We start from the raw sequence: 25398 nt of genomic DNA, 5'->3' as shown, positions 1-25398 counted from the left end.
CCTCCTGATTTCCCTCAAGTATACCCCCACTGCCTTTATACTCTAAGGATTCACTTGATCTATCCTGCCTATACCTGACATATGCTTCCTTCTTTTTCTTAATCAAACCCTCAATTTCTTTAGTCATCCAGCATTCCCTATACCTACCAGCCTTTCACCCTAACAGGAATATACTTTCTCTGGATTCTCGTTATCTCATTTCTGAAGGCTTCCCATTTTCCAGCTGTCCCTTTAACTGTGAACATCTGCCCCCAAATCAGCTTTTGAAAGTTCTTGCCTAATCCTGTCAAAATTGGCCTTGCTCCAATTTAGAACTTCAACTTTTAGTTCTGGTCTATCCTTTTCCATCACTATTTTACAACTTTGGGGTCGGTGGCCCCAAATTTGCTCCCCCACTGAGACCTCAGTCATAGAGTCATAGAAATTTACAGCATGGAAACAGACCCTTCGTCCAACCCATCCATGTCGACCAGATATCCCAACCCAATCTAGTCCCACCTGCCAGCACCCAACCCATACTGGAAAGGTAAAATCCCCTCCTCTTTTGCCTCCCTTTCTATCCTTCCTGTAGCACTTATATCCTGGAATGTTAAGCTGTCAGTTCTGCCCAGCCCTGACTCTGTAATTGCTATGATATCCCAGTCACAGGGTAACTATCTGGAATACACTGCCAGAGGTTGTCATGGAGACAGATATAATAACAAAATTTAAGAGGAATCTTGACTGGCATTTGAACACAAAAGGGAAGAGAGGTACATGGACCGCATAGAGACAAAGAATTTTAGTTTGGAAAGCCGAAGGTGTGTTCCTTTGTTGTACTGTTCTTCTTTATTCACTTAGAGCCAAAGAGATTTACAGCACAGACACAGATCCTATGCTCCAACTCGGCCATGCCGACCAGATATCCAAAAATAATCTAGTCCCATTTGACAGCACTTGGCCCACATCCTTCTTAAACCCTTGCTATTCATATACTCATCCAGGTGCCTTTTAAATGTTGTCGTTGTGCCAGATCCTCCACTTCCTTTGGTAGATCATTCCATACACTTACCACCCTTTATGTGAAAATGTTGCCCCTTAGGTCCATCTTAAATCTTTCCCCTCACCCTAAACCTATGCCCTCTGGATGCCCCCCCCCCCAAGGAAAAGATATTGCCTATTTACACTATCCATGCTCATGATTGTGTGAACCTCTATAAAGGTCACCCCTTAGCCTCCGACGCAGCAGGGAAAACCACCCACCCTATTCAGCCTCTCCCTACAGCTCAAAACCTTCAACCCTGGCAACATCTTTCTAAATCTTTTCTGAACCCTTGCAAGTTTCACAATATCCTTCCGTTAAGAGGGAGACCAGAATTCACGCAATATTCCAAAAGTGCCAAAACCAATGTCCTGTATAGCCACAACATGACCTCCCAACTCCTATACCCAATGCACTGACCAATAAAGGAAAGCAGACCAAACGCCTTCTTCACTACCCTATCTCCCTGAGACTTCACTACGAACCTGCACTCCAAGGTCTCTTTGTTCAGCAACACTCCCTAGGACCTTACCATTAAGTGTATAAGTCTGGCCCTGATTTGCCTTTCCAAAATTTATCTCACCTCACATTTATCCAAGTTAAACTCCATCTACTAGCCCTCAACCCACTGGCCCATATGATCAAGATCCCATTGTATTATGGAGGTAACCTTCGCCACTGCCCACTACACCTCCAATTTTGGTATCCTCTGCAAACTTACTAACTATACCTCCTATGTTCATATCCAAACCATTTATATAAATGTCAAAAAGCAGTGGACCCAACACCGATCCTTGTGGCATTACACAAGTCATAGGCCTCCAGTCTGAAAAGCAACCCTCCACCACCACCTACTGTCTTCTACCTTCAAGCCAGTTTTGTGTCCAAATGGCTAGTTTTCCCTGTATTCCTTGCAAGTATACAGAGACTGGATATGGGAGAAAGACTAATTAAACTATTCTTCAGAGCCAGTATGGACTCTGGTGCCACATGGCCACCTTCTGTGTTGCAAACATCTTACAATTTTGTTCCATTTTAGTCACATACCTGTAACTCAATAATCAAACACACTTACATGCCACACCAGAAGCTAATCCATATAGCAAACCACTTCCTTCAGACGTCTGTTCAAAAATCCGAGTCCTTGGAGATGGGCACTTCTCTTGCCGAATGAAGTTGTACAGCAATGTTTTTACAACTCTGCTAGTATATTGAAGGCTGTGAAAAGAAAAAAAAAAGTGTCTAAATATGAATCACCAACCTCCTCTCCATCCATTAATACCTTAAAGTCAGTGGTCCAGCGTGTACAAGGTATCACCCAATTGAGGTTTTGGCCAAAAAAAAAGGTAAGCAAGCAAACGTCAGGTACAGAGAGCAGAGACCAAGGGAATCCTTAAAAGTATAAAGGCAATAGGAGTGCACATAAGACAGAAATCGAGGGGGCAAAGTCAGGCCATGAAATAGTTCTGGCAAATAGGGTTAAGGAGAATCCAAGGAGATGTTATAAATACACTAAGGTCAAAAGGTAACTAGGAAGAGAATAGGGCCCCTCAAAGATCAGCAAGGCAGCCTATGTGTGGAACCAAAGGAGATGAGGGAGATACTAAATGAGTACTTTGCATCAGTGTTTACTGTAGAGAAGGACATGGAAAATGCAGAATGTGGGGAAATAAATAGCAACACCTTGAAAAATGCCCAATTACAGAGATGGTGGTGCTGGACGCCTTAAAGTGCATAAAGGTGGATATATTCTCTGGACCTGATCACATGTACCCTAGAACTCTGTGGGACGCTAGGAAAGTGATTGATGGTCCCCTTACTGAGATATCCGGATCATCGATTGTCACAGGCGAGTTGCCAGAAGACCGGAGGGTAGTTAACCCAGTGCCACTATTTAAGAAAGATTGTGAGGTAAAGTTGGGGAATAATAGACCGGTGAGCTGGACATCGGCGGCGCGCAAGTTGTTGGAGGGAATCCTGAGGGACAGGATGTGCATGCATTTGGAAAGACAAGGACTGATTCGGGATAGTTAACATGGTTTTGTGCATGGGAAATCATGTCTCAGTAACGATTGAGTTTTTTGAAGTAGTGGAGAGGATCGAGGAGAATAGAGCGGTGAAAGTGATTCTATGTGGATTCCAGTAAGCCATTTGACAAGGTTCCTCATGGTAGACTGGTTAGCAAGGTTTGATCTTATGGAATACAGGGGGAACTAGCCTTTAGGTACAGAACTGGCTCATAGGTAAAAGACAAAGGGTTTTGCTGGAGGGGTGTCTTTCAGATTGGAGGCCTGTGACCAGTGGTGTGCCACAAAGATTGGTGCTGGGTTCACTACTTTTCATCATTTGTATAAATGATTTGGATATGAACATAGGAGGTATAGTTAGTAAGATTGCAGATTACACCAAAATTGGAGATGTAGTGGACAGCAAGGAAGTTTAATTTAGATATATGTGAGGTGCTGCATTTTGGACAGGCAAATCAGGGCAGGACTTATACACTTAATTGTAAGGTCCTGGGGAATGCTGCTGAACAAAGGGACCTTGGAGTGCAAGCTCCTGCGTCCTTGAAAGTGGAGTCGCAGTTGATAGGATAGTGAAGGCGGCATTTGGTATGCTTTCCTTTATTGGTCAGAGCATTGAGTATAGGAGTTGGGGGGTCATTTTGCAGCTGTATAGGACATTGGTTAGTTCACTTTTGGAATATTGCACTCAATGCTGGTCTCCCTCTTATCTGAAGGATGTTGTGAAACTTGAAAGGGTTCAGAAAAGATTTACAAGGATGTTGCCAAGGTTGGAGAGTTTTAACTATAGGGAGAGGCTGAATAGACTAGGGCTGTTTTCCCTGGAGCGTCGGAGGCTGAGGGGTGAGCTTATATTGGTTTATAAAATCACGAGGGGCATAGCTAATGTAAATTGACAAGGAAACCCATGCAGACACAGGACGAACGTACTAATTCCACACAGTCACTCAAGGTTGGGATCAAACCCAGGTCTATGGTACTGTGCGGTAGCAATGCCAACCATTAAGCCACCATGCCACACATTGAACCAGAACAGAAACCTGAATAAAAAACTTTCTTGGCAGAATTACCATCATTTCACGCACAATTCATACTTGGATCTTTGATCATCTCCAAAGTAGAAACTCTTGGTCGATATCAATTCTCTAAATATCTCACATGATATGCAATGCAAACTACATCCAATATAGTTAGCATGACGGCAGGTTCTTAATTAACTTTCCACTAAAGAAACTAATGTTTTATATGACATCTAACCTGTAACCTCTTAAAACATTACATACAGCATGGAACTTTACAACACAGGAGCAGTCCCTTCGACCTACCATGTCTGCACCAAACTAATCTGCCTGCACAAAGAACAAAGAACCATTACAGCACAGGAACAGGCCCTTCGGCCCTCCAAGCCTGTGCCAATCCAGATTTTCTATCCAAATCTGCCACCTATTTTCGAAGGATCTGTACCCCTTTGCTCCCTGCCCCTTCATGTATCTGTCTAGATACATCTTAAATGACGCTATCGTTCCCACCCCTCCCACCTCCGCTGGTAACGCATTCCAGGCACCTACCATCCTCTGCATGAAGAGCTTTCCACATATCTCCCCTAAACTTTGCCCTGCTCACCTTGAGCTCGTGACTCCTAGTAATTTAGTCCCCCACTCTGGGAAAATGTTTCTTGTATCTACTTTGTCTACACCTTTCATGATTTTGTAGGCTTCAATCAGATCCCCTCTTAACCACCTTCTTTCGGATGAAAATAATCCTAATCTACTCAATCTCTTTTCATAGCTAGCACCTTCCATACCAACAACATCCTGATGAACCTCCTCTGCACCCTCTCCAAAGCATCCATATCCTGTTGGTAATATGGCGACCAGAACTGTACGCAGTATTCCAAATGTGACTGAACCAAAGTTATACAACTGTAAGATGACCTGCCACCTCTTGTACTCAATACCCCGTCTGATGAAGGAAAGCATGCCGTATGCTGCCTTGACCACTCTACTGACCTGCGCTGCCACCTTCAGGGAACAATGGACGTGAACACCCAGATCTCTGTACATCAATTTTCCCCAGGACTTTTCCATTTACTGCATAGTTTGCTCTGGAATTGCATCTTCCAAAATGCACCACCTCACATTTGTCTGGATTGAGCTCCATCTGCCATTTTTCTGCCGAACTCTCCAATCTATCTATATTCTGCTTATTCTCTGATAGTCCCCTTCACTATCTGCTACTCCACCAACCTTCCTGTCATCTGCAAATTTGCTAGCAAGGCAACCTACAACTTCCTCCAAATCATTTATGTATATCACAAACAGTGGTCCCAGCATGGATCCCTGTGGGACACCATCAGTCACAGGTCTCCATTTTGAGAAGCTCCCTTCCACCACTACTTTGTCTCCTGTTGCCCAAACAGCTCTCTATCCATCTAGCTAGAACATCCCAGAAACCATGTAACTTCACCTTCATCAGCCTAGTGTGGGGAACCTCAAGTCTGTAATTACCTAGATTATCCCTGCTATCTTCATAAACAAAGGGATAACATTAGCAATTCTCCAGTCCTCTGGGACCTCCTTTCAGGAATGCTGCAAAGATAGCCCTAGCTATTTCCTCTCTCACTTCCCTCAGTATCCTTGGATACATCCCATCCAGTCCTGGGGACTTGTCCGCCTTAATACCTTTTAGAACACACGGCACTTCTTTCCTCCTTATGCCTACTTGACCTAGAGTGATCAAAGACCTACCCCTAACCTCAACATCCACCATGTCCCTCTCCTCGGTGAATACCAATGCAAAGTACTCATTAAGTACGCATCACCATCAAGCAGTCCATGCCAGGAGCAGCCCCAGACGTACCTAGGTGTTTACCCAACGAAGCTACAGAACAAGACAACTTATGCACTAAAAAGTATAAAAGCACTAAAAAGCACGGTGGCACATTGGGGGTGGCACGGTGGCAGTGGTTAGCATTGCTGCCTCACAGCGCCATGGACCCGGGTTCAATTCCCACCTGTGTGGAGTTTGCACATTCTCCCCATGTCTGCGTGGGTTTCCTCCGGGTGCTCCGGTTTCCTCCCACAGTCTAAAGATGTGCAGGTCAGGTGAATTGGCCATGCTAAATTGCCCGTAGTGTTAGTTGAAGGGGTAAATGTAGGGGAATGGGTCTGGGTGGGTTGCTCTTTGAAGGGTCGGTGTGCACTTGTTGGGCCGAAGGGCCTGTTTCCACAAAGTAATCTAATCTAATCTAATAATAAACAAGTGATAGACAAAGCTAAGTGACTCCAAAACTAACAGGTCAGATCTAAGCTCTGCAGCCTGCCATAGCCAGTCCTGAATTAAACAACTCCCTTGAGGTGGCGGTTCTACAATATTCCCAAACTCAAGATGAAAGAGCCCAATGCATTATTGCAAATCTTCAGCCAGAAGTGTCAAGTGAATGATTCATTTCTGCCTCCTCCAGTGGGCCCCAGCATCTCACAGCAACCTTCGGTCAATTCAATTCAATACAAGTGATATCAAGAAACAGTTGGAAACATTGGATACTGCAAAGACAATAAGCCCTAACAACACTCCAGAAGAGTGCTCCAGAACTTGCCCCTTCTCTAACCAAGCTCTTCCAGTACAGTTTCAATAATGGCATCTACCCGACAATGTGGAAAATTGCCTAGTTATATCATTTACTGACAAAGCAGGACAAATCCAACCTGGCCAATTTCTGTCCCAGTCGGTTGATGATCAAAGTTGTGGAGGATGCCATCAGTATTAGATTAGATTAGATTACTTATAGTGTGGAAACAGGCCCTTCGGCCCAACAAGTCCACACTGACCCGCCGAAGCATAATCCACCTATACCCCTACATTTACCCCTTTACCTAACACTACGGGCAATTTAGTATGGCCAATTCACCTGACTTGCACATCTTTGGACTGTGGGAGGAAACCGGAGCGCCCGGAGGAAACCCACGCAGACACGGGGAGAAGTGCAAACTCCACACAGTCAGTCGCCTGAGGCGGGAATTGAACCCGGGTCTCTGGCGCTGCGAGGCAGCAGTGCTAACCACTGTGCCAACGTGCTGCCCACGGTAGCACCTGCTCAAGTAGCACCTGCTCAGCAATAACCCGCTTATTGGTGTCCACTTTGGGTACTACCAGGAGCCACTCATTACAGCCAGGGACAAACACGGACAAAAGAGCTGAATTCCAGAAGTGAGGTGATAGTGACACCTCTTGACTCAAGTGTGGAATCAGGAAGCCCTAATAAAACTGGAATCAGGAGCAAACTCTTCGCTGTTCGGAAGTAATACCGGGCACATATTGGCTGTATTTGTTAGGGTTCAGTCATCTCAACACCCGGACATCCTCTAGTGTCCTAAGCTCAACCATCTTTAGCTGCTTCATCAATAACCTTCCCTCCATAAGGTCAGAAATTGGGGTGTTCGCCAATCATTGCACAATGTTCAGTACCATTTGCAACTCCTCAGATATGGAGCTGTCAATGTTCAAATGCAACAAGATTTTGACAGTATCCAGGTAGTCAACTGGCAAGTAGCAAGTAACATTCGCACCACACAAATGCTAGGTAGTGACCATCTCCAATAACAGACAATCTAATCACCAACCCTTGACATTTAATGGTGTTCCCATCCACAACCAACACTCAGTAGTAGCAGCAGCAGCAGCAATATGTTCAAGCAGCAGTTCAAGGAAGCAGCTCACCACGTTCTCAAGGGCAATTAGGGATGGGCAATAAATGCTGGCCAGCCAGCGACACCCACATCCCACATTTTTAAAAAAACTAGCTGCAAGACATTGCAGAAATTCACCTTAGATGCTTAGACAACACCGTTCAAACCCATGACCATCTAAAAAGACAGGTGCAACAGATATATGATAACACCAGCACTTGCAAGTTTCCATCCAAGTCACTCACCATCCTGATTTGGGAATATTGTCATTCCTTCACTGTCGCAAAATCCAGTAATTGCCTCCCTAAGGGCATTGAGTCAACAGCACATTGACTGCAGCGGGTCAAAAAGGCAGCTCACCACCACCTTCTCAAGGGCAACTAGGGATGGGAAATAAAATGCTGGGCAGCAAATGACGCTCAAATCCCAAAAGTGAATATTTTAAAAACCACACCGTATATCTTATCTACTTGAGTTGCCACTTTCAGGGGATATTGTATATCCCTCTGTATATCAATACTCCCAAGGGTCCTGCCATTTACTGTATAACTTCCACTTGCATTTGACTTCCAAAATGCATTAACTCTCAGTTGACTGGATTAAACTCTTGCTATATCTCTGCCCAGCTTTCTACTGATCTAGATACTGCAGTATCCTTTGATATCCTTCCTCACTATTCACAACTCCACCAATTTTGATGTCATCTGCAAAATTACTAATCAGACTACCAACATTTTCATCCAAACATATCTTAATACATATGAAAAATAATAAACATCCCCGCATTGATCCTTGCAAACTCTCACACTAGCATACTCACACTGAAAACCAACTGCCCAGCCAACTGAGCTAACCGACCCTCTTACAGATGACAGCTACAAGAATCAGAGGTTCAGTGCAGACTCAATGGATCCAAAGGCCTTTTTCCACACTGCAGAGATTCTATGATTCTAAGAGATTACAATAAGACATAACCAAACAAAAACATGTATGGCATTACACACAGAAAAAAATGTAAAACCACAGACTGACCACCAAAGTGAACATGGGCCAAAATGAATATCTTTGGGAGTCAATGTCACTTGGGGGGGGGGGGGGGGGGGGGGGGGGGTGAGGAGGGTCAACGATACAACCAATGACAGCCAGACTGACTGCATACACCAGTACACCCATCCATTATACCAGTACCTGGACAGTGAACTGCAATTGCAGCAAGTCTGCATAGGTGGCAAATACTTTTCTCAATGAACTGACATTATCAGGGCTCCTGGCATGTACAGTACTGAACAGTGTGATCATTCATAAGGTCACCAGTGCATTTGCAACAAGTACTTTTGAAGTATATAGTTAATTACTGTTGTAATTTAGGAAATGAAACTGTCCCTGCAAACAGCAATGTGATAATGACAAGATAATCAACGTTTGTGAAGTTGACTGGAGGTTATTACTGAACAGTTCACTTGTTATCACCTAACAAATCAGCAAATGTGACCACTGCAACTTAAATTTTAATTGAATAAGCTGCTTTTGTTCAATCTGTAATATCACATTTTTAACATCTGTGAATACCTATACAGTGACATTTTCTGTTGCTATGGCAAACAACAAAAAAATGTAAGAGAGGTCCATATTACATCATGCTTCTCACATTCATCCTACTGTTCCCCCAAACTGTAGAAATGTCATAGATGGAAATATGAAAAATTCAGAATGATCAGACCTTAAAAAAAATTCTGGTCGTAACTCACGTCTTTTCTTTGGTGGAGTTTTATTACCAGTTCACAACTGTCTCACTATTCATCTCATTAGTTTTCCTTTCAATCACTTTATTCCATATAACTGGTATGTGAGCAGTAAGACATTCCATAAGCTTCCAATCTATACTTCGCTGATCCGCTGTTGGTGAACCTCAAACTTGAGCTGATTAACACAGCAAACATTGAACATCCCTGGAAACATCTTTTTGGTCACAATTTATCGAAGCATATTTATTTAAACAATAACTACTAAACCTATTTATAAAACCGACTGCACTGACCAAGTAACAACTTGTACTAATTTAGCATTGTTAATTTGAATATCCCAAAGCACTTCAAAACAACCTTATAAAGTAAATTTGACACTGAGGTGTCAGCAAAGTTATCGCAGAGTAATATATTGAAAGGAAAATAACACAAAGGTTAACACCTTACAAGAGATGGACCTGTATTAAATGACTCAGTTATACTGCTATCCTTGGACAAAAGTATCTATTCTGCACATCTGAGCCATTACGAGTCTGATACCGTACCATAGTAATTGTATTCAGCAGTGAAAAGATCTGTTGCCTAGCCATTCTGCTGGAGAAAATCTGGGGTAAAAGGAGAGGATTGTTGCATTCATTTGTGCTTCACATCCAAAAACACTAACACTTCACAATCCATGTTATGTAGGCAAACAAGGTAACCAATTTATTCATAGTGTGATTTCAATTATACCTTCAGTTTTACTAAACTGTATTTTTTTTCCCTCAAAGACTTGCATTTTCTTACAGATTTACTTGAAGTCTCAAGCTTTCAAAGCACAGCCCCTTTGTCAGGTGCAGTGAGAGCAGGGCACACAGACACAGATTTTATAAGCAGAGAGATCAAAAGACCATACAACTGGTGTGAGTGGAGTGCCAGATAATAAGTCTCTGCAGAAAACAGACACAGGATAAGACTGATACAGTACCCTTCATCATCCAGTACTATGCCAGGTTCTTCACAGCCTTTAACGTCAGATGACAATGAGCATCTTACTAAAATCTTCCCTTTGCCTCCACTTCTCACCTTCAAACAAATGCCAAACCTTAAACAGACCTTCGCAACAAACCACAAGCCTTCAGGACAACATCAACCACAGTACCACACCATGACAACTTCTGCAACTGGTTGGCTTGGACTATGATTGACTTGGATACTACTGTCACATGTTTACGGCAGATACTCATGTGATTCAGGCCAAGGCAAGGAATATTGGCAAGACCATGCAAATGCTAAGACAATGGATGAATGCACACCGCACAGTTGCCAGACAGGAATGCCCCCTTAGCGAGTTTTGAGAATGTTTCTCGCTGAGCTGGGAGGTTCATTTCCAGGCGTTTCATCACCCTACTAGGTAACATCTTCAGTGGGCCTCAGGCGAAGCAGTGTACATGATTCCTGCTTTCTATTTATATATTTGGGTAAGTGATTTTTTCCTGTGATGTCATTTCCTGTTTTCTCAGGGGGTGGTAGATGGATCTAACTCGATGTGTTTGTTGATATAGTTCCAGTTGGAATGCCATGCTTCTAGGAATTCTCTTGCATATCTCTGTTTGGCTTGTCCTAAGATGGATATGTTGTCCCAGTCGAAGTGGTGTCCTTCCTTATCTGTATGTAAGGATACTAGTGAGAGAGGGTCATGTCGTTTTGTGACTAGCTGGTGTTCATGGATCCTGGGACACTTCGACTGGGACAACATATCGAGCAAACCTACATCCAGGAATGTCCCCTCCCAGTCAGGGAACACTTCAGTGGTCAAGGATATTCAGTCTTCGACCTTCAGCTAAGTGCTCTCCAAGGCTGACTCCAAGATACACAACAACGCAGAATCGCTGAGCAGGGATTGATGCCTAAGTTTCATACCCAAGACAGCCTCAAACATGATCTTGCGTTCTTGTCGCACCACAGGTGACCCCACTACTCTGTTCTGTATATGTAAATTCTTCCTTACTTTTCTCTTTTGGTAGCATCACCTTGATAAATTGCTAAGATCTCTCTACCTTAGTTTGCACAGTTTTAAATTACTTATTACACACTCACATACATGCACACTTTCTCTCTCACATATACACAAATCTATGGGGTGAATCATTCCATCAAAGATGTGTATTTGTAGATTTTGTTTTGTTCAAAAGCCACACAATGTGCAATCTTATGTGGCATCTTATAAATTCCAGGTTTCAGAATAGAACCAGCTTGATTTGTTAAAACTTTGATACAGTTTCTGAACAAAGCCTCACACCTAACAATTCAGTGTCTGACCAGTGATGGCACTATTTGTATATTCCTCGCTCTGCCTGACTGTCATGACAGCACATCTTTGACACTAACTTCATAAACACATCATACACCAGCTAATACCCTTGGTCACCTGCAGAGGCTTATTATCTGACACTTCCACTCACACCAGTTGTATGATCTTTTGATCTCTCTGCCTATAAACTCTGTGTGCCCTGCTCTCTCACTGTGCCTGACAAAGGGATTGCATTGTGAAAGTTTGGGACATTTTAAAAAACTGTTGGGTGAGAACCTAGTTTCACGTGATTTCTGACTTTGTTTGCCCACTTCAACACTGGCACCTCCACATCATTACACTTTCTTAACACAGAATCAACACAGATCATGCTTAACAAAGTTTCAATCAATCAAATTAATCTCAGTGGTTAAAAAAGAATCAGACAATAAGTGTTCAGAACAATTGGTACTTATTGCCAAAGATAACAGCTTCCAATATTTTGAAAGTAATAAAGTGCAGAATGTGAATCCCAAAATAAGTAAGAAAATCAAAGCTCTTATGTAACAAAACCAAATTCATCTCTCAATAACAGCAAATCAGTGACCTTGTAACTGTACATAAATGGAATATTGTTGAAATTAGTCAATATTGGTTGTTACCCTCTTCATGACCGATAAAGATGTTTACCATATTACATTGCATGTCCAACAAAGAAACAAGCTACTCAATCCAACTCAACAAAATCAAAATATTGTGGATGCTATTGGAGATCTGATGAAAGCTTATTGACCTGTAATATTAGTGTTTCTCTCTACAGATGCTCACTACATAATACCAACATTCTCTGTTTTTATTCAGCTCAACTGATCCAGGCAGAGGGAAGGCTTTACAATACTGACACTTGGTTAAAAAAAAACAAAAATCACAATCTGCCAATTCAGCTCATATTCAAGCTTTGCCTTTCACAATCTATGAAATTGGAAGACCCCATTTTCAGAAACTGGTTTGTCAAGATAGGCAAAACTCCATGCATGTCATGTAGAAATCTTACAAAAATGAACAGAAATCATTCTTTTCTGATGGGTTAAGCGGTGTGCAGATACAATGCAAAATGTCATCTTTTTCAAAAGTCACAACAGAAACGAAGATTGACATGCTTGGTCGTCATCTGGTGGAAATAGCTCTAAAAGGTGCCAAAATTGATCGGAGTTAAAAATCACACAACACCAGGTCTTTTAACTTTGTACATCCCAGTCCAACACAGGCACCTCCAAATCAAAATTGATCTGTTAATTCTATTACAAGGTGGGCAGCAATGCTGGTAAATAAAATTACAGCAACAATAGTGATACATATTCCAACAGTTTCAATATTTTCACAATAAAATCAGACTTTCACTTAGAAAACGGAACAAATTAAGTTTATTACTGATATAAACATCAAAAGCTTTTCATCTTGCATTCCTCAGGACAAACAAGAACAAAGGGAGAAACAGTGCATGCTACATGAGAAAAAGGTATTCATTAGTTGAGAGGCAGACTCTGATTAATCAAGATTTTGCCAGGGAAATTGATTGGCCCTCTTTTGTTTAATTCAAACAAATATGCCAGAATGTTCTTTTTGATTGCAGAGGTCAGGGCCCTGCACATAAATATATTTAGTTTGTAGCAAGTAGAAGTGATCCACATTTTGAGCCAAAAACTGAATTTAATTTGTTAGTATAATTCATAGCAGACTTGGATTTGACTAGCAAGTGCTGTCCACATTTATCAAAAAAAATCACATCTGACATCAAACATTATGTTCCAAGTTTTTCACAAGCAAGGTAGCTAAGTATACTCTGCCAACTGCAAACAGATGAAGGGATGTGCTTGGACAATTTCCTTTCTTGCTTACTTACCTTGCTCACTGCTCTTTCAATTACATGTTGTTTCTCATCGGTGTTTGCTACTGAAACATTCATAGTGAATCTATCAGGAACAACAGTGGGAGAGACTAAATGCATGTTGGTGAGGAGCTGCTTCTCCCATTCAACGTACATGGACTTCTGAGTGGTTGCCTATGATTGAATTTTCATGGATGTTTCAGGAATTTTGAGACAAATCTGTAATCTGACTCTACTCTGAACTCATTAGCGTACATTACTTATGAAAATACTACAGTTTCAGCATAACATAATTGAAAATCTTAATACAATACACTTTGGAATGTCTTTCAATAAATTTTAAACTTTCCTTTAAAAATTGAAACGAAATCAAATGTTGCCATTCCCTTTTACAGCTATGTTTTTAAAATTTTTTAAAAGTCCTATTAAAATTAGAGATTTAAGATCAAATTCATCACTCAATTTCTTGTGGGAACCTGCTTGAAGCATTTAATGGAAATAAATATAGGATCCTGTTACTTACAAATTGCACATCATTCAACGCAAGTAAGAACAATGAGAAGTAATTGGTGTTAGATGACTAGTGTTGTCTTATTGATCTAGCCTGTGGCAATCAAGTGTGCATGAAAACTGAAAATTTTATTGCAAACATCTATGTACTGGATGTATGCATCATTCAGTTTTATACCGAACAATGACACAGGCATTGACTGCATGACAGAAGCAGATCATAGTGGATCATAACATTTGAAAGTCAACTTCATAAGAAAAATGTTTTACCAAAGGCATAATGTCCAGGAAAAAAGGGAGATGGAAAGCGATAGTGGAAAAGGTAAAATAGATAGAGGTACATACAATTAACCACAATGAACATTCAAATCACATCATACTATTTTAAATAGCAATGTTATTTATGGCACTTTTCAAAACTCAATAAATAAATATTTCATTATGAATGGAATAGCACATTTCAAACATGATTAGGAATCAAAAATTCTACAATAGTTCAGTATATACCAAAGACGGGCGAAATCAGCATTCAGCAGTAAAACCACCTGTCAAATCCAAGAGTGGTTGCTGTCATGAAGGATAGTGAACTGACATATAAATCAGAAATGCCAAAAGCAAAAGGAATTATAAGTAAATAAATATTACAATACTGTGATAAAGCTTAATGACAGAGTCAGAGATGTACAGCATGGAAACAGACCCTTCGGCTCAACTCATCCATGCCAACCAGACATCCCAACCCAATCTAGTCCTATGTGCCAGCATTTGGCCCATACCCCTCTAAACCCTTTCTATTCATATACCCATTCACATAACTTTTAAACGTTGCAATCTTACCAGCCTCCACTTCCTCTGGCAGCTCATTCCAGACACGCACCACCCTCTGCCCCTTAGTTCTCTTTTGTATCTTTCCCCTCTCACCCTAAACCTATTCACACTAGTTCTGGACTCCCCCCTCCCAGGGAAAAAAAACTTGGTCTATTTATCTTATCCATGCCGCTCATGATTTTATAAACCTCTAGAAGGTCACCCCTCAGCTTCCGACACTCAGTTCTGTGTCCAAATGGCTAGTTCTCTCTGTGTTGCATTAGATCTAACTTTGTTAACCAGTCTTCCATGGGGAACCTTGACAAACGCCTTTATGAAGTCCATATAGATCACGTCCACCACTATGCCCCCATCGATCCTCTTTATTATTTCTTCAAAAAAAACTGAATCCTGTTGTAATCTGAGGTAACCCTCTTCGCTGTCTACTACACCTCCAATTTTGATGTCATCTGCAAACTTACTTTTGTACCTCTTATGCTTGCATCCAAATCATTTATGTAAATGACAAAAACCCAGCACCGATCCTTGTGGTACTTCACTGGTCACAGGCCTCCACTCTGGAAAAACAACCCTCCACCACCACCCACTTGAGCCAGTTCTTTATCCAAAAGGCGAGTTCTCCCTTTATTCCATGAGATCTAACCTTGCTAATCAGTCTCCCATGGGGAACCTTGTCGAACACCTTACTGAAGTCCATATAGATCACATCTACCGCTCTGCCCTCATCAATCCTCTTTGTTACTTCCTCAAAAGACTCAATCAAGTTTGTGAGACATGATTTCCCATGCACAAAACCATGTTGACTATCCTGAATCAGTCCTTGCCTTTCCAAATACATGTACATCCTATCTCTCAGGATTCCCTCCAACAACTTGACCACCGTCGAGGTCAGGCTCACAGGTCTATAGTTCCCTAGCTTGTCTCTACCACCCTTCTTAAACAGTGGCGCCACGTTTGCCAACCTCCAGTCTTTCGGCACCTCACCTGTGACTATCGATGATACAAATATCTCAGCAAGAGGCCCAGCAATCACTTCTCTAGCTTCCCACAGAGTTTTAGGCTACACTGATCAGGTCCTGGGGATTTATCCACCTTTATGTGTTTCAAGACATCCAGCACTTGCTCCTCTGTAACATGGACATTTTGCAAGATGTCACCATCTATTTCACTACAGTCTATATCTTCCATATCCTTTTCCACAGTAAATACTGATGCAAAATACTCATTTAGTATCTCCCCCATTTTCTGTGGCACCACACAAAGGTCGCCTTGCTGATCTTTGAGGGGCCCTATTCTCTCCCTAGTTACCCTTTTATCCTTAATATATTTGTAAAAACTCTTTGGATTCTCCTTAATTCTATTTGCCAAAGCTACCTCATGTCCCCTTTTTGACCTCCTGATTTCCCTCTTAAGTATACTCCTACTTCCTTTATATTCTTCTAAGGATTCACACGATCTATCCTGACATATGCTTCCTTCTTTTTCTTAACCAAACCCTCAATTTCTTTTGTCATCCAGCATTCCCTATACCTACCAGCCTTTCCTTTCACCCTGACAGGAATATACTTTCTCTGGATTCTCGATATCTCATTTCTGAAGGCTTCCCATTTTCCAGCCGTCCCTTTACCTGCGAACACCTGCCCCCAATCAGCTTTCGAAAGGTTTTGCCTAATACCTTCAAAATTGGCCTTGCTCCAATTTAGAACTTCAACGTTTGGATCTGGTCTATCCGTTTCCATCACTATTTTAAATCTAATAGAATTATGGTCACTGACCCCAAAATGTTCCCCCACTGACACCTAGTCACCTGGGAGAAGGTGAGGACTGCAGATGCTGGAGATCAGAGCTGAAAGATGTGTTGCTGGAAAAGCACAGCAGGTCAGGCAGCATCAAAGGAGCAAGAGAATCGACGTTTCGTGCATAAGCCCTTCATCAGGAATGAGGAGGGTGTGCCAAGCAGGCTAAGATAAAAGGTAGGGAGGAGGGACTTGGGGGAGGGGTGTTGCGAATGCGATAGGTGGAAGGAGGTTAAGGAGAGGGTGATAGGCCGGAGAGGGGGTGGGGGCAGAGAGGTCGGGAAGAAGATTGCAGGTCAAGAAGGCAGTGCTGAGTCCGAGGGTTGGGACTGAGATAAGGTGGAGGGAGGGGAAATGAGGAAGCTGGAGAAATCTGTATTCATCCCTTGTGGTTGGAGGGTTCCTAGGCAGAAGATGAGGCGCTCTTCCTCCAGGCGTCGTGTTGCCATGGTCTGGCGATGGAGGAGGCCAAGGACCTGCATGTCCTTGGCGGAGTGGGAGGGGGAGTTGAAGTGTTCAGCCATGGGGCGGTTGGGTTGGTTGGTGCGGGTGTCCCAGAAGTGTTCTCTGAAACGTTCCGCAAGTAGGCGGCTTGTCTCCCCAATGTAGAGGAGGCCACATCGGGTGCAGCAGATGCAGTAAATGATGTGTGTGGAGGTGCAGGTGAATTTGTGACAGATATGGAAGGATCCCTTGGGGACTTGGAGTGAAGTGGGGGGGGGGGAGAAGGCGTGGGTGCAAGTTTTGCATTTCTTGCGGTTGCAGGGGAAGGTGCTGGGAGTGGAGGTTGGGGTGGTGGGGGGTGTGGACCTGACGAGGGAGTTGCAGAGGGAATGGTCTTTCCAGAACGCTGATAGGGGAGGGGAGAGAAATATATCCTTGGTGGTGGGGTCTGTTTGGAGGTGGCAGAAATGACAAAGGATGATACAATGTATCGGGAGGTTGGTAGGATGGTAGGTGAGGACCAGTGGGGTTCTGTCCTGGTAGCGATTGGAGGGGTGGGATTCAAGGGCGGAGGTGCGATGGAGAGCATCGTCAACCACGTCTGAGGGGAAACTGCGGTCTTTGAAGGAGGAGGCCATCTGGGTTGTTCAGTATTGGAATTGGTCCTCCAGGGAGCAGATGCGGCGGAGGCGAAGGGATTGGGAATATGGAATGGCGTTTTTACAGGGGGCAGTCACCTGCCCTGCCTTATTTCCCAAGAGTAGGTCAAGTTTTGCACCTTCTCTAGTAGGTACATCCACATATTGAATCAGAAAATTGTCTTGTACACACTTAAATTCCTCTCCATCTAAACCCTTAACACTATGGCAGTCTCAGTCTATGTTTGGAAAGTTAAAAACCCCTACCATAACCACCCTATTCTTCTTACAGATAGTGGAAATCTCCTTACAAGTTTGTTTCTCAATTTCCCATTGACTATTAGGGGGTCTATAATACAATCCCAATAAGGTGATCATCCCTTTCTTATTTCTCAGTTCCACCCAAATAACTTCCCTGGATGGATTTCAGGGAATATCCCCCCTCAGCACATTTGTAATGCTATCCCTTATCAAAAATGCCACTCCCCCTCCTCTCTTGCCTCCCTTTCTATCCTCCTGTAGCATTTGTATCCTGGAACATTAAGCTGCCAGTCCTGCCCATCCTTGAGCCATGTTTCTGTAATTACTATGACATCCCAGTCCCATGTTCCCAACCATGCCCTGAGTTCATCCGTCTTCCCTTTTAGACCCCTTGCATTGAAATAAATGCAGTTTAATTTATTAATCCTACCTTGCCCCTGCCTGCCCTCACTGTTTGACTCACTTCTGTTCTCAACTGTACCCGTCTCAGATCAATCTCTTTCCTCACTATCTCCCTGGGTCCCACCCCCTCCCACCTTAGTAGTTTAAATCCTCCCGAGCAGCTCGAGTAAATCTCCCTGCCAGTATATTAGTCCCCTTCCAATTTAGGTGCAACCCGTCCTTCTTGTACAGGTCACTTCTACCCCAAAAGAGATTCCAATGATCCAAAATGTGAATCCTTCCCCCATACACCAGCTCCTCAGCAATGCATTCATCTGCTCTATTCTCCGGTTCCTACCCTCACTAGCTCGTAGCACTGGGAGTAATCCAGATATTACTACCCTTGAGGACCTCCTTTTTAAATTTCTGCCTAACTCTCTGTAATCTTCCTTCAGAATCTCAACCTTTTCCCTTCCTATGTCATTGGTTCCAATGTGGACAATGACCTCTTGCTGACCCCTCTCACCCTTGAGAACATTCTGCACCCTCTCAGAGACATCCTTGATCCTGGCACCAGGGAAGGAACACACCATTCTGGTTTTTTGCTGCTGGTCACAGAAATGTCTGTCTCTACCTCGGACTAGAGAATCCCCTAACACAATTGATCTCTTGGAAGCCAACGTACCCCTCGTTGCATTAGAGCCAGTCTCAATACCAGGAACTTGGCTGTTCGTGCTACGTTCCCCTGAGAATCCATCATCCCCTACATTTTCCAAAACAGCATACTTGTTTGAAATGGGTATATCCACAAAAGACTCCTGCACTAGCTGCCTACCTCTCTTACCTTTTCTGGAGTTAACCCATCTATGTGACTCTATCAGAGACTTTCCCCCCTTTCTATAATTGCCATCCATCACATACTGTTGTTGTTGCAAATTCCTCATTGCTTCTAAATGTCTCTCCAACTGATCCATTCGATCTGATAAGATTTGCAGCCAGCAGCGTTTATGGCAGATATAATCCGCAGTAACCCTTAAACTCCCTTTAAATTTCCACATCTGACAAGAAGTACCTATCACTCTATTAAAAGTCATTTTTGCTCCTTCTCAATCTACAGACCCAGAAATAACACCATCTTATTCCTCTACAAACACTGCCCCAGGTTAATTAATAGTTATGGCTTATATTTTAAGTTAAATCAAGAGACATATCTCCAAATAACATAATCAAGAAAGAACCTACTCTACTCACTACTGCAGATTCTCTGTAGGCCAACGATAAACTTATCTGATTCTGTGCTGTGAACTTCGCCCAACAATTCCTCCAAGATCAGTCGTGAATTCCACTGTTTGATAATTTACCCAGATGCACTCTGATATCCAGCCATATGCAAATTCAAACATCAAAGGCAGTAACTGTGCAGGTTCTCTCTCTCCTGCAATGGCCTCACCATGTGCTTGCTTTGTCTGTTGTTCTCTCTTTTAAAACTGCAGTTGTTTTGGCTTTTTTTCTTGATAAAAGGCTTTTGCCTGAAACATCCATTTTCCCGCTCCTCAGATGCTGCCTGACCTGCTGTGCTTTTCCAGCAACACACCCTCTACCCTCATGGGCGGAATGGTGGTTCAGTAGTATGCACTATGCCTCACAGCGCCAGGGACCTGGGTTCAATTCACCTTTCGGCCAACTATCTGCAAAGAGCATGCACGTTCTCCCAGTGTCTACATGGGTTTCCTCCGGGTGCTCTGGTTTCCTCCCACAATCCAAAGATGTGCAGGGCAGGTGAATTGGCCATGCTAAATTGCCCATACTGTTAGGTGCATTAGTCAGGGGTAAATATAGAGTAAAGGAATGGATCTGGGTGAATTACACTTCGGAGAGTCGGTGTGGACTTGTTGGGCCGAAAGGCCTGTTTCCATAACGTAGGTAATCCAATCTAATCTCTAGCATTTGCAGTCCTTATTTTTGTCTATAAGGAAAATTACTTTTATCTAGGGCAGCTAACATAACTTTCTATGCAATGAACCATGACAACAAATCTTACAGAAGTTCAAGCATTTTTGCAATTTACTTTCAAGCAGGGCATGGCATCATGTTTATTACAGATCCAAATTCATTGGACTCAGTCATTAAAAACAGTGTGCATTTGCCAATATATTCACACTTATTATGGATAAATATTCCAGTCTCTTTGTTAGGCATCCTTTTTTCAACAATACTCAAGTACAATGTAATAGAAGTTTAAAACAATTAGGTTGGTTATTTAATTTACATTAATTCCTTCCCTTAATTTAAACAAAATACTTATTTCAAAGCGATTAGTCTTGCTGGATTTCTTGAGTCAAATAGCTTCTCAACTTGAATTTTTTGACATTTATGCTCAAATGTACTTGCTCACAGAAAGTAAACCAATACTCTTAAACTAATGGATCGGTGATAACGGAGTCATTTTCATTGTTCTGTGCTTCATGGTCTTCACAGATAAAGTCATGTTCATAATTTTTCATAATTTTACTGTTTTTAAAAAAGGTCTGTATAGATGCTGAGGGGTTTGGATAAGATATTCTTTTACACATTCACCAGTGGTATTTTAATTGCCTGATTTTATCCATTTCGCAAATGTGTTCCTAAATTTCTCTACCTTGGTTTCCTGTAACTGCACCACTTTCTTTCAGGCTTCATCAGTTAGCTAATGCTCTGAGCTTTTTAAGTGAAATGCTTCTCAATATTTTATTTCTTGTTGACAATGACTTTTGCAAATTAGACACATATCAGCCAAATTTGGGTTGAATGCAAATAAAATCATTAAATACTTACTTTTTCCTGTCAATTCTTCTCTTTGCAAAGTAGACTAAAATAGTACCAGAGTGCTTATTTCTATTCAATTATTTTTCTGCTTGTGTATTGGACAGATGCTCACCAACACGACACCCCGTCAGCACCACAGGCAGAGAGACTGCGCTCTTTTATTGATTAATGTGTCTGCAGGTCAGAGGGCAGTGCCAAGTTGGAAGGTGAGATCTGGGATAAAGGTGGAAGGATGGGAAATGAGGAAACTGGTGAAATCCACATTCATCCTGTGTGATTGGAGGGTTCTAAGTAGGAGGTTTCCTCATTTCCCCTGAAGTAGGACTTAAACGCACAACTGGGAGAAAGTGAGCACTTCAGATACTGGAGATCAGAATCAAAGAGCGTGGTGCTGGAAAAGCACAACTGGTCATACAGCATTCAAGGAACAGGAGAATCGACGTTTCAGCATAAGCTCATTATCAGGAATGGGGGGGGGGGGCTAAGGGGATTGAAAGATAAATGGGAGGGGGTGAGGGGAGGAAGCCGAGAATGCAATAGGCAGATGAAGGTGGAGGTGAAGGTGATAGATCAGAGAGGAGGATGGAGCAGATAGGTAGGAAGGAAGATGGACAGGTCAAGACAACAGTACAGAATTGGAAGGTTGGATCTGTGATAAGGTGGGGGTGGGGAGGGGAAATTTTCTCTCAGCCGCCTTGGGCCACCCCTTCATTCCTGAAGAGCTTATACTCGAAACGCCGATTCTCCTGCTCCTCAGACGCTGTCTGACCTGCTGTGCTTTGACAGCCCCATACACAGCATCTGCAGTCCTCACTTTCTCCCAGTTGGGGCTTTAAGTCCTACTTCAGGACTGGAGTTTTATTTCATTCATTCCTGGATGAAGGAGTCACTGGCTAGGCCAGCATTTAATGCTATCCCTAACTGCCCAGAGTCGACCACATTGCTGTGGGTCTGGAGTCACATGTAGACCAGGTAAGGATGGCAGTTTCCTTTCCTGAAGGACATTAGTGAACCAGATGGGTTCTTCCAATAATTGACAACGGATTCATGGTCATCATTAGCCTCTTAATTCCAGATTTTTGTTGAATTCAAATTCCACTATCTGCCGTGCCAGGATTCGAATCCCCTTCTCCAGACTTCTCCTGGGTCTCTGGATTAACAGTCCAGCTATAATACCATTAGGCCATCGCCGCCTCACCTGAGTAATGAAAACAATTCAAGGCTAACAACTCAGTGCAAGACTGAGGCAACACTACACCTGAGGAGGCAGTACCATTCAGATAAGACATAATACTCATGCCCTCTCGGACAGATATAAAAATGTTCCATGTACGCTGTGAAGAGAATGTGAACAGGCTGAACGGAGATCAGTTCACTGTTTGGGCAGGATGGTGGTTAATGGCGTGCCAAATGCCACTGTTCTATTATTTAATTTGAACTGAAGGGAAAACAATTTTTTGGATAGCAAAGGGACAAGTACATTTTTGATTAGTGTAGTTTTAGCAAAGCTTTTCCACAAGGGATTGGCAATACAGTATGAATCAACTGAATACAGTATTGTGATAATATAGCTGGAATCATTCTTCATGACACTGGAAACAGTTGAAGTCCCAGTATGTAGTGGCACTCGGTGCATCTGTACTGAGGATGTCTGCACAGATTGAGCTAGCCATATGCAAAGGCGGTCATCAAGAAAAGGACAATGTTGGGTATAATTTTCTACTCAAATGGAGTTTTGGCCATATTGCTCTTGTGAGCACAGTCCATTTTCAACTTCCAAATAAAAGAAGATGATGACACAGGCAATCGTCACAACACAGGAGTAAGGTATGGGTCAGATATGAGCCAAGTAGTGCAACATCAGGAGTGCACTGCATCTGATGATGAAGTTCCTAACTGCAATGGAGGGGAAGCATTGCTCCCACATATCTAGCATTTGTTTCATGATCCGTATCCACTCCTTTCACAGAAAAACACTTTCAACAGTTTAATCAGGAAGGGTCCTGCACTTAACACCAGAGACCCTGCAGAAGGAAACGGGAGAACCTATTCAAAGATTCCTTGAGAAGACTTCAAAGATTGCCTCATCTCCTGATTTTTCACGTAAACACCAAGATGTAGCTCAATAGTGGCAAAGGTTCTCTGATATCACACATCACTTCAAGGTGGCTGCAATGGGGAAGAGGCCAGTAACCATCACCTACTTGAAAACACTTTTATAAAGTTAAAAATCACAACACCAGGTCAAACTGGTCCAAAAGGTTTATTTGGAGGTACAAGCTTTCGGAGCACTGCTCCTTTGTCAGGTAGCTGATGTTGTGTGATTTTTTTAAAACTTTGTACACCCCAGTCCAACACCAATATCTCCACATCATACTTTTACAAAGAATGTCTGGGTAGAGATGCACTGATTTTGATTAAGCTTCATCACAAGTAGTTCCACGCTGCTGGACAATATGCTTTTCGGGCTTTTTGGAACATACACTAAGACAAACAATAAACACAGCGGGAGGACAATAAACCCAGTGAAAGATGCTCTTTGGCCTCTGTGAAACTTAGTCTTCCTATGCAACGACTTGTACAATCTAACTACTGCAGACTGGCACATTCCAAGGATTAAGACTCCTGTGCTGAGGGATACACTAGAATTTGGGACAGCCACCACAGAAGCACAAACAGGAAGTACAATATTCAAAAGTTTTTCACTCAGTGCTATGTGCAGAACAACTCAGGCTGAATGCTTGACATGGAATATATATTGTAAACTTCTAGAGTACGGCATCAGAGTACAACATACTGTATGGAGAAATGTTGCACTGTCAATTTGAAATGTTTTGAATGCACATTTAAACATCTTAAAATAAGATATACTTATGGAAAAGGATTGATTTGTGTGTCCTTGTATATGAATTATTGAAAGTTAATGCAAGTACAATAAGGAATTAGAAAGACAAATGGTCTAACCTTTATTTCAAGGCATTGCATACAAGATTAAAGTATTGCTGTAATTATACAGAGTTTGAGAGATGCCACATTGAGACTATTGTGTACAGTTTTGGTCAACATATTTAAGGAAAGGTGTATCAGACAAGAAATAAAGATTTACTTGATTAATTCCAAGGACAAACAGGTGTCCAATAAGAAAGCGTTAAGCAGAATTGGCTTATGTTCTTTTGAGCTTAGAATAACAGCTGACAACAGTGAAAAAAATAAAAATGGGCAACAGTCGAAAGGTAGCTTCCTCTGGCTGGAAGATATAGAACTAGGAGTCAGATTAAAACTGTCAGCCATTTAAAACTACAATGGGGGGAAGCTTCTTTACCAAGAATATTTGGAATTCTCTAACTTACAGGGTTGCAGATTTTTAATGATAAAGTTCATAGAATCTTTTAGACACTATGGCAATCGGATAATCCACAACGTGAAAGTAGATATAATGAAAACTATCCAAGGAGCAGGAGAATTGACGTTTCGGGCATGAGCCCTTCATGCCCGAAATGTCGATTCTCCTGCTCCTTGGATGCTGCCTGATCTGCTGCGCTTTTCCAACAACATATTTTCAGCTCTGATCTCCAGCATCTGCAGTCCTCACTTTCTCCATAATGAAAACTATCATGATCTTACTGATTGATGGTAGAGGCTGAAGAGGCCATTTGGCCTATACTTTTTTTTTTGTAAAATTCATTCTTGAGATGTGGGCATCCCTGGCTAGACCATTATTCATTACCCATCTCTAACTGTGTTAACAAGGTAATAAGCTGCCATCATTAACTACATTTGGTGTAGGTACATTCACAATGCTTTTTGGAAGAGAGTTCCAGGATTTTGACCTAGCAACAAAACATTTGGCAATATATTTCCAAGTCAGCATGGTGAGCGACTTGAATATGAACAAGACAATGTTCTCTTATGTACTGCTGCCCTTGTCCTTCCAGATCGGAGTGTTCATGGGTTTGGAAGGTGCTAAGCAGCCGCAGAATCATACAACACACAAACAGACTCTTTGGTCCAACACATTAATACCAACCTGACATCCTAAACTAATCTAGTCCCAACTGACAGCACTTGGTCCATATCTCTCAACCTTTCCCATTCAT

At 42.3% G+C, this 25398-nt stretch overlaps 1 protein-coding gene across 4 annotated transcripts in view; it reads right to left on the bottom strand.

The window, feature by feature from the left end:
- dym (dymeclin) overlaps window positions 1-25398 on the bottom strand; it is a 548842-nt gene that overhangs the window by 416646 nt on the left and 106798 nt on the right. For all 4 annotated transcript variants that reach the window (XM_043718287.2, XM_087990764.1, XM_087990771.1 and 1 more), the window contains one exon: window positions 2097-2239. In XM_043718287.2, coding sequence (XP_043574222.1) covers window positions 2097-2239 — 143 coding nt within the window. The remainder of the gene's footprint in view (window positions 1-2096; window positions 2240-25398) is intronic.

Source organism: Chiloscyllium plagiosum, unplaced genomic scaffold (genome assembly GCF_037043375.1).
Source record: "Chiloscyllium plagiosum isolate Xiang-an unplaced genomic scaffold, Cpla_swu_hap1 HiC_scaffold_1, whole genome shotgun sequence".
Lineage (NCBI taxonomy): Eukaryota > Metazoa > Chordata > Chondrichthyes > Orectolobiformes > Hemiscylliidae > Chiloscyllium > Chiloscyllium plagiosum.
The sequence above is the reverse complement of the archived record's forward strand: the minus strand, read 5'-3'. Positions and strand labels throughout refer to the sequence as shown.